The sequence below is a fragment of the Ambystoma mexicanum genome, chromosome 12 (genome assembly GCF_040938575.1).
Source record: "Ambystoma mexicanum isolate Mex_15411 chromosome 12, UKY_AmexF1_1, whole genome shotgun sequence".
In the NCBI taxonomy this organism is placed as follows: Eukaryota; Metazoa; Chordata; class Amphibia; order Caudata; family Ambystomatidae; genus Ambystoma; species Ambystoma mexicanum.
In genome coordinates this window covers 1068301768-1068318960 of record NC_090936.1, presented here as the reverse complement: position 1 = coordinate 1068318960, position 17193 = coordinate 1068301768, and the positions used below count along the sequence as shown (strand labels likewise).

The window sequence follows — 17193 nt, the reverse complement described above, 5'->3', positions numbered from 1 at the left end:
ATCAGGATGCCCTTCCCCAAGTTTAATACACTTCCAGGGTGTAACAGTTCCAAGGCATCAATACTTAGGGTTTCCTTCGCCACATTCAATGTTCTAATTTAACACAAAAAGGAGTATCTTGAAGCTTTATTTGTAGACTGGTTTTTCTGAAAACTTAATACCTCCGGCTCCCTTCGCCAAGTTTGGAGTTGACCGTCTGTTGTTTTCCTTCTTTCACCACAACAAACTTCCTTGTTAGCTTCTAGGGGTTCCCTGGTCCTAGCGCAGTTTTAGAACACACGGTCCACCCATTGCAGGTCACACAACCAGGAACCTAGCATTTGCTTTCAATAGTTCTGTATTCCCCATATTTTAGTTCTCTGGTCATGGCGCAGTTTTAGAACACACAGTCCATCCACTACAGGTCACACAACCAGGAACCTCCAGGTTTCTTTCAAATTTCAATAGTTTGATAAACAGGTAGTTTCTTAAGCCACTTCTTCACCACTTTATTATATCTGATGTTTCTTAATCTGGATTCTGCATTATTTTAAAGTTTCTTGCATTCAGATAAGTAGTGCAGTTTGCCAAAGATGTTGCTTTCACTAATAAGTGCAGCTTTCCCTTAATAAAGGATATCTTTGCTTATTTCTTTCACTTCAGTATTCAATAAGGGTTACTTTGCTTAAGTAAATGTCTCCTTGCTTGTTTCATTCAACGCAGTAGGTTACTTTTCCTTATTTCACTAAGTTCAGTATTCAATAGCAGTAAAGTGGGTTACTTTTCACTTGTTTCATTCAGTTCGGTTTTCAATCGAAGTAACTGTAATTCATTTTATTTTCCTTGTGTTGTAAGTTCATTTAATTCCATACCCCGCTACTGGGTTCACAGGTTTTCAGAGCTTCCCGGTGGCTAAAGTGTCCCTGACACTTACAAGGACATTGCTGCTTCTCCCCTTCTGCGGGAAAGCGTGCTTCCTGGGCACTCCTCGCAGCACTCTCTGGCGATCATGCTGAGCCTAGCCAATGCAGTCTGACAGGTCCAGCTGTTTGCCTTTTTGTCAGGGGCTTCTCTGACTTGCACTGTTCCTCCGGCAGTCTCCCCAGTAACTCGGCAGGGGTTCCGACGTCTTGGCTTCTCCTGCACAGCTCCTTCTTCCACACTCACCTCTTCCAATGCTCTTTGCAGCTTCATGGTTCCACCTTTTATACACCTGTGCTATAATGGACTGCAGGTGTGTTCCATCAATTACTGTTGCCTGACTCTCATTAGTAGTAAATGCCTGGCCTTCATGAATCTTCTTCGTCCCAGTACCAAAATGGTGAGAGGAGGTACTCTGTACTTTTATCAGTTGCTGCTTCTTTGTCTCAGTACTTAATTGTATTTTAAAGGGGGGATGAAGTGGAACACTTTTTTATAATGGTTCATAAAGGTCAGGGGGGAGGTTAGATTGGTTATCATGTGGATAAAGGGGATACCATGTCTCACCTAAAGGTGCCTCACTACCAATCGCCAAGAACCCTCCACCCAGGTGGTCCTTTCTTGCCTGTCCACCCACAGGGTCGGGATCCAACAGTGATGGCCTTTCTCTGGCCATCTGCATAGAGGATCGAAGGGGAAAAGGAATGAGAATACAATCTGGTTTCTCACACTTCATTATTTGCCTTGCACAGCGTCTCCTCCGATACCTTATTCACCCTTTATCCGCCTTGCAGACGTCTGCTATTTGCACTGCATAACAGAGGCTTATTTGCATTGGTGTGGGTGATGAGCCTGTGGGATCCCACTCAACCTACCCTCTGGGAGTCCTATTGGATAGTGTTGGGGACCCCCCCCCATGTTCACTATACACGCTTCGATCCCTTGTGGTAGCTATAGTTACCTAGGGCAGGCTTAAAACAGCAAAGCTAACCCTGAAAATGTTGGTCACAGAACTCAGATAGCTGGACTCTGGTGTTTTAATATTAGAAAGGCAATCTTGCATTATAGTTTAATAACAAATGGTGAATGTTAAAATTCTAAACAAGGCTCAACACTTCCTAAAATCATAGCTATATTTGTTATTTTATCTTAACAGGGGGTCGTGGTGAACCCTTAGCTCACTTTACCGAGTGCCTCCACGTCGCTGTTTTCGGCAGTAGTACTGCTCTAGTGATGCCCCTATCAATGTTTACCGCTTGTCCTTAGCATTCCATCTCTTCCCCTAGCTGTGAACTTTTAACTCCCATTGCTGCCCCGATTCTCCTCTGCTGGTCCACTATACCTGCTGATTCATCTTGCAGTCTTCGCCTGTTCCCAGAGTTGGCCACATCAAAAGCGGGTTGCCAACGCCTGCTGGGTTGAGAAGATGGGTTAATAACCCTTGCAAGAGGAGAAACGTAGTTTGGCCAGATCCAGCAAAGGAAAGTAGGGCGTTGGTAGGCCCTGCGGTTAGTAGAAAAATGTGTGTCCCTGGTACTCTGCCAACGTTATTTACCTTGCATGATGTATCCTTGAAACCCTCCCCCCAAACGCCCCGAATCCTGCAATACTCTCTTCTCCCTTTATTTACCTTGCAGACGTCTGCTATTTTCACTGCAGAACACTGGGTTTGCAATCCGTGCAAGAGCACAGACTTGAGATGCACAATCTTTGCAGGGACAACAAGGTGCTGACAAGCACAGTAGATTGAGAGCGGTGTGTGGCAGCTTTTGCAAAGGACGATACAAATGATTGCAGCCAATACATAACCGCAGGATGGGGTGAGGGGACATACAGGGTTAAGAAAGGGGCTTTCAGTATCTGCAGGGGAACAGTAGAGGCCAGAGCGCCTTTATAGGGGCAGAATGGAGTGGCAGCTGCTAATGGGTGACCAGGAAATCAGTCTGCATCATGTCGGCAACAAGGGTGTGTGTTCTCTAGGGGCAGAACGTGCTAGTTGGTCGAACGTAAGATGCTATTAGTATGGGCAGATACTAATGGAGAGGAGTCGAGGCCATTTACTTCAGGGGTGCAACATAAATGGAAGGCATAAAAGCCATGTGTAAGGCTTTTATGCCTTCGTCGCACCACACCCGGTTTTCATCAATTTGTATGACGGAGAGGAGGGGCAGGACATTTTCAGACAGAGGCAAATGCTGGGGATCCCTATGGAGCCCGCTAGATTTTTTCACCAGGAAAAAGCAGGCAGACTCCATGGGGATCCATTGTAATCATCGCCTGCCATGTGTACATGGCGGCTAACTTTACTTCATTTGCACGGCGGAGTGCAAACGTTCAGGACAAAAGGTGGCGTACACGCTTGTGCGCTGACTTTTGTACTCCACTGTGCAAATGGACAGAATTCGGCAGCAGGGCCCCGTCTACGTGTGTCTAGATGTAACGGGGCAAAGTAAAACGAGATCCCTAATGTTTTCACTTGTGTCTGTATAGTGATGGTATTGGCTGCAATTGGTAACTCCACGTAGCCCAGGTGGCCTTCTGCGTGTGTAGTGTTGAGTTGTGTTTAGAGCCTAAGAGTAAGAAGCCAGTCTTCGTCTCATTAAGGCTGGGCCGAGTTGCCTTTTTATGCTGCAGTAAGGTTGAGATGTTTTTATGCAGCATGGATTGTGCACTGTGCCTCCTGAAGGTCTTAACCGGGTCTGTGAATCATCCATGTAATTATGGTAAAACACCACTCATAGCAGCACATAGAGGCCTGATGTATACAACAAATTATGCTTGGGACAGGGAAGCGCTCTCTGCAACTCCACATTTGACTGCCACCTTCATCTGAACTATTTTACCTCCTGAGAAAGGATCTGAATCAATGATCTGCTATGGCCGTCCATCCCGTTAAATCCTTCAGTCTATACAGAAGGATTTGGTGGTCGATGTGTCGGCTGCATCAGACCAATCCGGCAGCATCAGCGTTCCAGTCGCATCGGATTTTCCTTGACATCCAAAAGGACGATCTTTGTGTTTCTTTGGCCTAAAGTCTTACTGTCCATTGCCAACTAGGTATATCGATCATTGATAAAAGATTGCAGCACGTTGGTGGCTACCTTATCCTGAGGTTTTAATAGGAAAGGCTCATTAGTGATGGGTCATTAGTTGTCGCAAATGTTAGGCCCAATAGATTTTATTTTTTAAAGAGTCCCCGACCATCCCCTCCTTGAATGATGTATTCCTGTTTTCTGTAGTCGGCAAAGCCAGATCTGTCAGATGGCTTTTTAAAACTTCCAACGAGCGTGGATATTTTGGGAAAAGAAGTTATTGGAGATTGGCATGGTGCTAGTGGTGGACACTGAATTGTTGCCTGGTATGTGGTTGGCATGGGTTAGGCCTTTTGTCATTGGTGCTTTGTTAAATTAAAAATCGTATATGTTACCGATATTTTCTATTTCACCAATAAAAAAGGGCTGCATTGATCCCGACATTGGTGGGCGCCAAATTTCGGGGGCGAGGGAGGGGAGTGTTTCAAAACTTTCAATATTGCTGTGGAGGAGCTGTCTCTTTGTATTTCCTGTTGGATTCCTTTACCAAGATGGTGTCTACTGATTGGTACATAACTCTTTGATTTAATTGGGCAAAGATTAGATGATGTATTACACCTTCTAAGAGGCCAGAGTCCATCAACATGTCAGAAACAAAAATGTAGATGAACTGGTAGCAATAGATAAAAGCAGAATCTAGAAAATTAGACCTAGAAGTAAAATGTGAAAAAAGCAAATGTGGCTTGAATGTTATAAGTTTTAGCACCCAGCATTTCTTCTGCCCTTTGCATGGAGAGAAAGAAGGTAATTAAATACATGGAAATTAAATCCTAAATTATCACGCGTGGACTAAACGAACTGAGACTTTGCTGGTTCTGCTATGTGCAACACTGCATATAAGGAGACACTGCCAAGGACAACTAGACTTTTAACTTGTAGGCATGATGCCATATCGTGACATGAACTCCACAAAGATAGTATGATGAATATAGGTCTTTACTTCGAAAATTAACAGCTTGAAACACTAAGGTTTGCTCATTAAATCTCAAATATGCCTTTTTCTTGTGTTGTATACTTTGCATTGCTGTGCCCCTTAGCTAGAAAATCTAAGTTTGAAAATATGTTGTCCTTGGTGCAGATAACATTATTTGAAGTGCTTTGCTCTTTGTAGCCCCATACCCCCATATCACCCATTCCTGTATTTTCTGCTCTAGGTCGTGTTCCCCCTTTTCAATCTTCTAGTCATGCACCATCTTTCTCGCATTATAATGTCCCGACACTCACAACGCTTTGCCTCCCCATTTAACATTGTTTTATCCTTGCTGTGACTCTCCCTCCTGTTTTCTGCAAAACCATGTGACCGACTGTAATAAAGTCTCTTATTAGTCACAAGGGACACACAGACCAGCTGTGGAGACTGATGTTGTTCCAGGTATGCTTTATTAGTACAATATGTACAGTTCCAGTTACTCTCAGGTATTTACAGTAGTCTGGATGACAGGACAAGGACAGGGATAGGTAGTACAGTACACATGAAGGAGAAGACCCATCGGCCATCCACTCACTCCAGCTCAGGCCCCCAACTGACTCACTCAGAACATTCATACACTGATGCACTCAACATTCTCCTGGCTGCATCATACATCACATTCTATTGGCAATCACTCCAGGCCAGTGACAATGTACAAGACTATATATAACATCTCCCTTTCTTACCAGATTCAACCACAACATACCATCTCCCTTTCATACCGGATGTACCCACGCGTGACATCTCCCTTTCATATCAGGTTCATACACACAAACATCATCCTTTCATTCGGGTGGAGGAAGGTCAGCCAAATACACATCACTCGCCCACTCATAAATCTAAACACAACCAGAATCTCACACAGATGAACTACATGTAACAGATGAGGTGCTCCTGGCAGCACCGGAGGTCTTAAGCTTAAAACTATTACTAAAGGAACAATGGTGAATGCTTAACAGTAACTAATGCAAAAGTGCGCACTGTATATATACAGAATGTACATTTGCCGGCAATAAAAAAAAAAATCTTTTTTTTAGGCACAACCCTTGTTCAGTCAGTTGGCCAAACTCTTTCATGACGCAACCCTTATGCAGTCGGTTGGCCACTTAAGCATCTCCATTAGAGCGTACGCATATAACATATACCTCAAAAAAGAGTATACATACCGCCACATTTTTCTTTGTGGCTCTGGTGGAAATTTAAAATTCTCACCAGGCTTCAAATATCTCCAAGACTATTTCATTAGTACACATTAACAGGAATACCCATTAATTAGTACACATTAACAGCACTACCCTGCACCGCAACCATGAACTACAACACGTGTGTCATGGCCGGGATGGAACACATAACAGTGGGCCACAACATCACACAAACTGAGCAAGACAATGGCCCAAAGTCAATTGCAGGGTATCCAATGTAACTAATGTTTTGTTCAACAACTCTCCAAAGGGTATATCAGACCCTTAACACCATAACCATAACATACATTATTCAGTATATAAACAATTCTTGATGATGGTGCAAATTTGAGAAAATAAAAAAAAAAATATTATTACTTTGTGCTTAAAAAAAAATAAAATTCGTTTTTTCATTTATATTGATAAGTGTTGCAAAAGTCCATGGTGGCTTTTCCACATTCATTAAGAAAAAAAAAATCAAAATAAAGAAAAAAATGTAAATTGTCACGTTTGCATTATTGCCAAACATAATTCAATCCAAAATAATGATGCCAAGGGAAGGGGTTCTCGTAGCTTATTTCACAAGTATGCTGCTTGCTCACGTTGTGCCTTTAGTTCCATTGATGTATATAATGATAAAGAAAATGTCGTGCAAAATGTTCCTTTCAGCGCCCCAAACTAAAGCTTTCTTAAGGTACGCACACGGCAGCGAGTGTTTGCATATTTGCCAAAAACCATTAACTCCACTATTTTGGAGCCAACAGAAAATATATTTTCTTGTAGCTTCTTTTACTTATCTCCCCCACGTTGTAATTTCAGTTCTGTTGATAAAATCACATTTTGTCTTGCAAGTGTTCCTTCCTGCACCCAATACCACCAGTTTGTTTAAGGCAATCATTGAAATTATTCATTTCCCGGACATGTTTGCACGTCACGATGGCCAACTCAGCACCTTTTTTCTCCATTAACCCATATTAAGTTGAAGGAACGAAATTGCCACGCATCACAGGCTTCCATTGTCTGCTCCACATTCCATGGATCACCATCACCCACTGAATGTTTACACACGTCATCATTCACTCAAAGGGCTGGAGGAGAACAGACCTCGCTGGGCCTCTGATATAACTTTATTACACGGAGCATTTTTTGAAATTCAGGCAGGATCTTTGATAAAATCAAACTCCAAACTTTATCCATGTTCATTCCACATGGGAGACATGCTTAATACACACACAAAACTTGGCACAACAAAAATGTCTTTGATTACGGGTTGCACACTGCCTTTATGTATTCATTTTCACAGTTAATATTCTGAGTGCATGGAGCTCTGGCGCCACCCGGTGGTTTGCAGAATGTACAGGGTGGTCAATGAAACTGTAAAATGCTCCCATGAAGTTATTGCATTTCATTGACACACACTGCCCCCAACCCCTACGCTGAGAGTTATCTTTTTACTTGTTAATTTGAACGGGGCTTTAAAAGTCAATTCCCAACTAGCAGGGCCCTTTTTGTCTCCATAAGATCTCTGGGGCTTGTTCCTCTTTTATTTTTTTTTATTTTTTTTTTGTGCGCATTTACATGAGGGAACTCTGGGGAAATTATTGGTTGCTGGGGACCTCCCTCCCAGAGTCCAGTGGCACATCTACATTTTCAACCCTGGAGCTGGCAGGATGTTTATTTTTGAGTCTTTGGGGGAACGGTGGGTCACTCTTAGGCTGCTTCCCCCCCCACAGCTCTCCTTACTGTACATTTTTGTAGCTGCAGCTCCTCAGTTGCACTCTGTCCTTTTAAGTTGTATTTGTCCATATTCCTGGGTTCTTTAACTCTCGTCGCCAATGTAATAAAGTCCCTTATTAGTCACAAGGGACACACAGACCAGCTGTGGAGACTGATGTTGTTCCAGGTATGCTTTATTAGTACAATATGTACAGTTCCAGTTACTCTCAAGCATTTACAGTAGTCTGGATGACAGGACAAGGACAGGGATAGGTAGTACAGTACACATGAAGGAGAAGACCCACCGGCCATCCACTCACTCCAGCTCAGGCCCCCAACTGACTCACTCAGAACATTCATACACTGATGCACTCAACATTCTCCTGGCTGCATCATACATCACATTCTATTGGCAATCACTTCAGGCCAGTGACAATGTACAAGACTATATATAACACCGACTTGCTCTTTTTTTGTAAAGTGTTTCTTTTCATATCCAAACACGAGGTCTTGTTCCCTTTTTATAAACTCGGGAACCCTTTCACCCAGCCATTGATAGTGGTTGTTAAGATTGTTGTCACCTTTCGGTTTTCAATTATTTTTCCAAACTAAGTAAAAGGTTTTTTTTAGTTCTGGCTGAGATCTATCTTTCAAAAAGCCCAGTTACTAAGAGTATGTCACGTTAACTTGAGGGGTAATACAATTCCCAGTTCCAGGAATGGGAATCCGTCTCATCATGTCCGTGTATACAAATAGTCACACAGCATGCGGGATACCAAACAAGACCTGTTTCTTTTCAGTCATGCTGCAATGATCTCTTCAATTTCTGTTTCCCGAAACAGATTGCAGAGCTTGCCGAGATCAGCTACATTGAAGATTTGCCTCTCCTTCGACAGCTCACTCTTCTGAAGAACCCAATACAGGTGGGCAACAGACCTGCTATGCAGAGACTAACATGGACATATGCTGTGCCTCTAAGGTTGTAGGCTGGTTCTTCACTTTCCCATTTTACATGATAACCGAATTAAAAAAAAAACATTACGTAAGGTGATGGTTTACAAAGCCTGCTGCCGACTAAAGGTAGCAATGTAACTTTTGGGGCATACCAGCGTACCTGTAACAGAGAGACCATATGCAATAATTAAGGTATTCAATCTGAAGCCCCACGTTTGGGGCAAATGAGATTCCTGCTAGGTTTGTGTACAAATCGTGATAAACATTTGTTGTGGATAGAGCGAAAGGTGCAGAAAACGAGAGAGATATGTATGTGTATGTATGTCTTTGTATATATATATATTCACTCACAAAAACATTGTTGAAGCGACGTTCTGGTTAAGTTGCACTAGCAAAAACCTATGAAATTAATTGGAAAAACATTGTTACAGGGGCGTTATGGGTACAGGTAAAACCGAGAAAAAAGGTCCAATTTCTATGGCCATCTTCAGCAAAAGGGGCATATGTAACGCGTGCCACCCTGCAACAATCGCAATATTCGCTGACCTCTCGTGCTGTGTGCACGCGGGAGTGGGGGAATAACTTTCAACCAGGGGAGCGGACGTCATTAGGTGTGGTGGCTCTTAAGAGCCTTTGTGTTTTTTTTTTTAAAGATGCTTCCCTAGAAACACTTGTTTTGCGGTTTTCATACGTAAATGTGTGTTTTCAACGTCAGCTCACATTCTTACAATAGGCTCTTCAGTTTAGTAAAAGTATGCCTGATTTCACCATCTGCATACAGCCAGGATGTGGCACGTGTAATCTTGAAACTACCACACAATCCACAAACTTTTCGTGATAATGAGGGGGTGGTTGCGGGGTAAGCAATATCAAGCTGGGTAGGGGATTGGGGCTAACATTGTAGATGTATAAATGTTTTTGATTATTTTCTTTTTTTTTTAGTGCGTGCGTGCAACTTTTTCTTTTCTGTTTTCTCTTTATATGCGTTTGTTTGGCTCTCCTCACATTTTTCCACGTTCTAGTCAATGCTTCTTGCACAGTGTAAAAGAAAACGGCATTGCCAGCGCTGCTCAAATAAATGCCATTTCTATGGAACCACTGCATATGTTGCAACCTCATGATCTCATAGTGGGGTCGAACATGCCAGCAGTCTGCATAAATTCACACATGCTTCTGTTTATAACACACCTGCCGACCTCTGGCTGAGGACAAATTACACTGTCATCGGCCCATACCCCTCTTGCTGTTATGCATGAGAAAACGACCCTGGCAGTAGCAAAAAGCTGCATCACTGCGTTCAGCAACCTCTTGAGGTGACTTATTAAACGTCCACACGACCTGTAACCCACATGTACACTTCTATAGTGCACAACAACAAAGTCAACGTTGTGATGGAGGCCACATATCTGCAAAGGCGAACCATCCTGCCGAAACTGCATTCACCCCGACAGCCCCAGAAAGCATCCACTCCTTCCAAGCCGACATACAAGCACAAAGGTATCACCGACAATAAGCACTGTGCGTGTCTCAATCTCGACCAACCTCACGACACAGTATTTGGACGAATTGTTACCGCGCCTTCCTGTCAACCACACCCTAAAAACCTACTTGCCTATTGGCCACAATTCAATTCCCATGTGCTCCATGGTCATAATGGCAGAATGTGTCACGTGTGCATTCCCATCTGCAGTGAGGGCCACGGCCCAGTAACACACACACACAATACTTCTTCCCTTTGCACAGGCATTTTTGCAACCCTCCCCATTTGGGTGTTGTCACATTTTCAAACATGCATGCAGCAAGCACATACAAAACCTCTGCATTGCACACTATCATTTCTGTACACCACTCCATATGTACCGTTACACACTCTTAGTACAAGTTCTGTTTCATTCCAAAGCCCCTCTACCAGAATCTTCTGCTAAAAAATGCACGATTGGAGCATCCACAAAGATCCTGAGGCGCACCCAGCACACCTTTCGCCATGCACACAACAGTGCAGCCCTTTCTACATCCGCCATAACACTATGTATCCATGCATGCGACCATCTGGGCACCTAACATTATGCACAAAAGTAATATAGATAGCGCCACTTCTACCCAACTCCACCACACCATAAAACACCCATTCAGCAAAAGGTCTCACAATTGGCAGAATCCACAAACATACCACAACCTGCACCAACCCTACCCACTGCCATTCACAAATGAGTGTGTCACTGGCAACCTATGCACAACAGCTTCACAACATTCGGCCTACTTCAATAAATCTGCACACAGCACTGTAACCAAGCACATAGAAGCTGCACTTCACCTGTACCCTCTTCCATACTCACATTACATAAACACTGCACCCTGTGTCTACACTACACATCTTCTCCCTGCAACATCTCCTGCCGTACACCAAATACTGTAGCATGTTCCAACTATCACCACAACCGTGGAACCCACAATACACGCTTTGCAACTCGCTTGTGCTGCTCTAGCATGTGTACCATGTGCTCCACACCCACTCACCAAACATCACCCCGCTGTGCCTAATGCACTGTCAAACCCGCATTGCTGCAGTGGGTATACTCCTTGCACACATTTGCTGCACCGTAATGCAACCACTGGCACCAGCACTCCTACTCAACCTCCATACCTCAATGCATATGCACAACGTTAAATGCAACAGTTACTGTAATGTACACACATTACACTGTCTCCGGCACCCCTGCGCCCTTTCATTCACATACTATTGTCTTACCCACTTCCACTCCAAAAGTTGTGTCACTGCCAACCTAACCAAAAAATCCTCATAACATTGCCCATACTGCAATCTGCACACAGCACACTATCCAAGCACATATAATCTGCCATTCAACCATACCCTCTACCATACAAACAATATGCAAACACTGCACTCAGTGGCCACACTGCGTGACTTTTCACTGCAGCATCTCCAACCACACATCAAAAACTTTACCACGTTCTAACGGTCACCTAACTTGCAAACCAAACATACACGAATGGCAGCTGTCTTCTGCTGCTCAATTGCGTCTGAAATATGCTCCACACCCATTCTGTACAAGTCACCACCCTCTAACGGATGCAGAGTCAACAATGCATTACTGCCGTGGTTGTGCTGAAGACCTAGGCTCTTGAGTGCATGGCCTACGAATGCAGAGTCATAAATGCATTGCTGCAGTGGGTAAGCTGAAGGCCTAGGCTCTTGAGTGCATGGCCTACGGTCTTCGGCCATACACCCAATAGTCTAGGCCTTACACACACCCACCGCAATGTAATACCACAATACGTGTCACCATGTCACCAACTACGACAATCCACATACACAGCACTGCCACCAGCACTTCTACCTAACCTGCGCACTGCCATGGAGCTATGCAGGAAAAAGTTGCAGCAATTACCATAATGTAAAAATAAAGCACAGTCTTCTGCGCCCCTGTGCACTTTTCATTCACATACTACGGCCGTACTCACTTCCGTTCACAAAGTATTGTCTCATTGGCACCCTACCCACATACTGTTTGCAACATTGGCCCTACTCCAACCAATTTGCACACAATACACTATGCAAGCACCCCCCTCTACCAGATGCAAAGTCAGATATGCATTACTGCGGTGGGTGAGCTGAAGCCCTAGGCTCTTGAGTGCATGTGCTCCGGCCTGCAGCCATGCACCCAATAGTCTAATCCTTCAATACACCAACAACAAATAAATCTGCACACAGCACAGAAACCAAGCACATATAAACTGCACTTCAACCATACCCTCTTCCATACTCACATTACATAAACACTGCATCCTGTGGCCACAGTACACAACTTCTCACTGCACCATCTCCTGCCTTACACCAAATACTGTATCATGTTGCAACTATCACCACAACCATGTAACGCGCAATACATCCTTTGTAACTCACTTGTGCTGCTGTAGCACATCTACAATGTGCTCCACACCCATTTCCCAAACATCACCACCCTGTGCCCAATGCACTGTCAAACCGGCATTGCTACAGTGGCTGTGCTCCTTGCACACATTCCCCGCACCGTAATGCAACCATTCATGCCAGCATTTCACCAAGTACCACTACGTAATACAACCATTCATGCCAGCATTTCACCAAGTACCACAATGCACATATCCACCACTGGCACCAGCACTTCTACTCAACCTCCACACTGCAATGCATATGCACAGTGTTAAATGCAACAGTTACCATAATGTACACACATTACACTGCCTCTGGCACCCTTACGCCCTTTCATTCACATACTATTGTCATACCCACTTCCACTCAAAGTATTGTCACTGCCAACCTAACCACAAAATGCTCACAACATTGCCCATACTACAAGCAATCTGCACACAGCACACTATCCAAGCACATATAAGCTGCCCTTCACCCACACCCTCTACCATACTGACAATATGCAAACACTGCACCCAGTGGCTACACTGCGTTACTTTTCACTGCAGCATCTCCAACCATACATCAAAAACTTTACCATGTTCTAACAGTCACCTGACCTAATCCAATCAATCTGCACACAGCACACAATGCAAGCGCCCCCCCTCTACCGGATACAGAGTCACACATGCATTGCTACGGTGGTTGAGCTGAAGCCCTAGGCTCTTGAGAGCATAGCCTCTGGCGTACAGCCTTGGTGTAATCCTTGAACAAACCCACCCCAACTGCATGCACCTATGCATGCCACCATGTCCCCAACCACCGCTATCCATCAGCATAGCACAGGCAGCCATGCTCCCACCCACCCTATGCCATGTGCAGTTCACTCCCCTTCTGGAATTCACCTGCCACCACTCACCACAGAAAGAGGTCACCGCAAACCGGGTGCCAATGTAGAAACAAAACACGGTCTCCTGCACCCCTGTGCACTTTCATTCACATAGTACCGATGTACCCACTTCTATTCACAAAGTATTGTCACTGCCAACCTACACACATACTGTTGTCAACATTGGCCCTACTCCAACCAATCTGCACACACCACACTATGCACGCACCCCCCTCTACCGGATACAGAGTCACACATGCATAGCTGTGGTGGGTGAGCTGAAGCCCTAGGCTCTTCAGAGCATGGGCTACAGCCTACGGCCTTTGGCCATGCACCCAATAGTCTAATCCTACTGCAACTTCATGCGCGCCACCATGTCCCCAACTACCGAATTCCATCCGCATAGCACAGGCACCCGTGCTCCCACCCACCCTAAGCCATGTGCAAATCACTCCCCTTCTGAAATTCACCTGCCACCACTCACCACGGAAAGAGGTCGCCGCAAACTGGTTGCAGCAGAAGAAGCTATTGTGCCATTACGACAGCTGCCTCAAATCACCACACAAAGTTGTCGACGGTCTAGGTACCTGCAAATTCGAGCAATACACACCAATGCTGCAGCCACTCCTCCGTCTTCTTCCACCTATTTACCTATGTCACATTAACCACGTCTCACTCCCCCACCATTCCTCTCCCTTCTTGCGGCCAACACATGGCGTACGGTATATTTTGCAGACCCTTCCGCCAGCGCACTGTCCTCCGGGACACTATGACGTTGATTCTCAAAAAATTGTTGATGCACAGCACGCTTCCCTCCAGCCAACCACCGGCCGCGTCCAAAGTTCTCCGACAGCATGCCATACCGCAAGCCAATGACACTTCGGTCCGCACAGGGTAATGAGTCCGCAGAGCAGACCCAGATATCACTAATTTTTTAGTACTGGTCAGATTCCCACCAAAGACACAAAAGTATGCTTTCTTACCCAAGCCCTCGCTCCTGCCACAAATTTGGTGAAGATCCATCCTGCCGTTCGGGCTGTAGCCATGCGCAAAGTTATTCCCCATTCAGTCTATGGGAAAAAACATTTTTTGGGATCCGCATATAACTTCCCCCTGCACGAAACTTCATCAAATTTGGCAAACAAATTCAGAGCGCCCCATATAACTTTTTTGCAAAGTTTGGTGAGGATTCGTCCAGCTGGAGCGAAGTTATAAGATGCCAAAAAAGTGGTCTTCCTATGAGTTTAGCAACTTAACCATAGCTGCACAGTCGCCAGTCGCTACCGCGGGCCGCGAGATGTATATTTTATTTTCACTGAAAAAACTTTGTTAAAGTGACATTATGGTTACAAGTAAAACTAAAAAAATAATAGAAACTTGCCAGTTATGATAAGCTAAGCAACCATAACTTGCTCCACCACGTCGCACAACTAAGACTTATACCCAGGACATGAACAATGACATCACAAATGTCGTTGATGACATCACGTATCTGTGCCTCTTGTTTTTGATTGCTGACATGATTAGGCTAGTTTTTTGTTTTTACTACCAATGAGAATTTCCAAAATGTAAAAGGTGCTATATATCTACACATTAACCTTTTTATGTGTTCTTAAAGTACTTTCCTTGGAGTTTAATCTGAGCTCATAGTGCACGTATGGGGCAATAAGCACGCCTCAAATAGAAAATTAATTTGTGATACCATCTTTCATGTCCTGGGTGTTAGTCTTAGCAGTGCACAGTGGTGGCGCCAGTTATGGTTGTTTAGCTTACCATAACTAGCACATTTCTGGGGAGTTTCTGTTTTACTTGTAACCATAACGTCCCTTTTAACAACGTTTTTCACTGAATTTCATGGGTTTTTACCAGTGCACGCTAATTTCCTACAACTTACTTATATCATACTTACCCTAATATAACAGCATTGGTGTAGAATTTACAAAGTTTCACCTTAAAACTCTGCCACCTTCTAGCATAATTTTTAACACTTCTATACACTTTTTGCATCTTTTTCCACTGTTTGTGTTCGTCGGTGTTCACGAACGTCTGATATCATCACAGACTTTTCAGACAGTGTCACGTGACCATGTGCTGACGCGCGATATGGTGACATGTCCGCAAACGCACTTCGCGAACGGGTCCGTGATTCGCGAACAGTTCGGAACTGCATTTTCATCTGATCTAGGAACTTTAAAGCTCAAAATGTACCCTTGCACAGCTCCTACAACTATTCTTACTCATTATCCATTGACAATCCAGCACATGCTTGGAAGAATATTAGCAAAAGTGCTATGTATCTAGAAAATGGCATCCGCTATTGCCATCCCTCCTCCCCAAGAGCCACCACCAGCTGGAGGACCTACACAACAAAAAAAACACTGTACTTCAAAAGACAATGAAGAGGACCAAGAAGATGAGTTAGAGGAAGTGCCTACCACTAGTACCCAGAGAGAATCATGGGTGTGGCAGTTCTTTACCACTGTTGGGAATGTACCAAAGGCGAAAGCTACCAAAGTGAAATGCATTGAGTGCAACTCAGTCGTGGACTACCTGGACAGTACTCCTACGGGACCACCTCCAAGCATCTCTACACCAAATCCAACCACTGCAGTGCTCTTAGAAAGGCTGCTCCTTTCTTAGCAAGTAGTAGGCGGTCTTCCTCCACCTCCGTCTTCAACCAATACTGTAACCACACAGCCTACTTCTGTGGGACAGAAAATGCCACCAGCTACCTTGCAAGCAGTAACAAAGGCTGTTGATCCTTATCTTTCGAAGTCAATAGTACACTGTATTTATTGCGACACACCACTCTGCAGGGGGGAGCAATTTCAAAGTGCTTTTGAAGCTGTAATCAAGAAGCATGAGAAACACTGCCCCCTACCTTAGATGTAACACACGCACAACATCTTCCCCTGTTCACCTGCCCCTGCATATTTGTGATTGGTGTGTCTTCCCTCATTTCCCTCCCCACCTTACTTTGTGACCTCTCCTGCAAAAAAAAACAAAACATAAACACCAAAAAAAGGGTTCCTTTAGGAACCACCTTTCACAGTTAAATAGAAATACAAAAAATTATCATATGGACTCCATCTGCATTACATTTCTCAGTAAAGTAGATAGACTCAATAATATTCTCCAACATTTCCATTAGCATTTCGTGTTCTGCTCATGGGGAAAAATTGACAATTGTATGCTAGAGAAAAAAATAAAATGACAAATCTGTTCCAAATATTTTTCTCTAGCATACAATAAGGAACATAATCGGTGTACCTTTATAACTATCCACGGTCTCCACAGTCCCCTTTCCAGGCCATAGATCATTAAAAGACCCAGATGGCACATGCACACAATTGTACAGGGCAGCCCTTCTAGCTTTTTTAATTTTATATTTTTAATGCCCCCTCAGTGCCTTCTTTCAAACAGTCACACAACCACCCACCAATAACTTCAGGAAACCGTACCTATAAACCTATGACCATATTAAGCTTCCACACACCAACTGCCACTTAGCTATCGTCTACAAATCTTTTGCATCTGCATTTCGCTTCTACAAAGAAATTGTACACAGTGCTCCTATA

The 17193-nt window shown here is 44.1% G+C and overlaps 1 protein-coding gene across 1 annotated transcript in view; it reads left to right on the top strand.

Moving 5' to 3' along the window:
• Positions 1-17193, top strand: part of LRGUK (leucine rich repeats and guanylate kinase domain containing) — a 477106-nt gene that overhangs the window by 192705 nt on the left and 267208 nt on the right. Inside the window, exon 8 of the mRNA XM_069629624.1 lies at positions 8702-8782. Coding sequence (XP_069485725.1) covers positions 8702-8782 — 81 coding nt within the window. The remainder of the gene's footprint in view (positions 1-8701; positions 8783-17193) is intronic.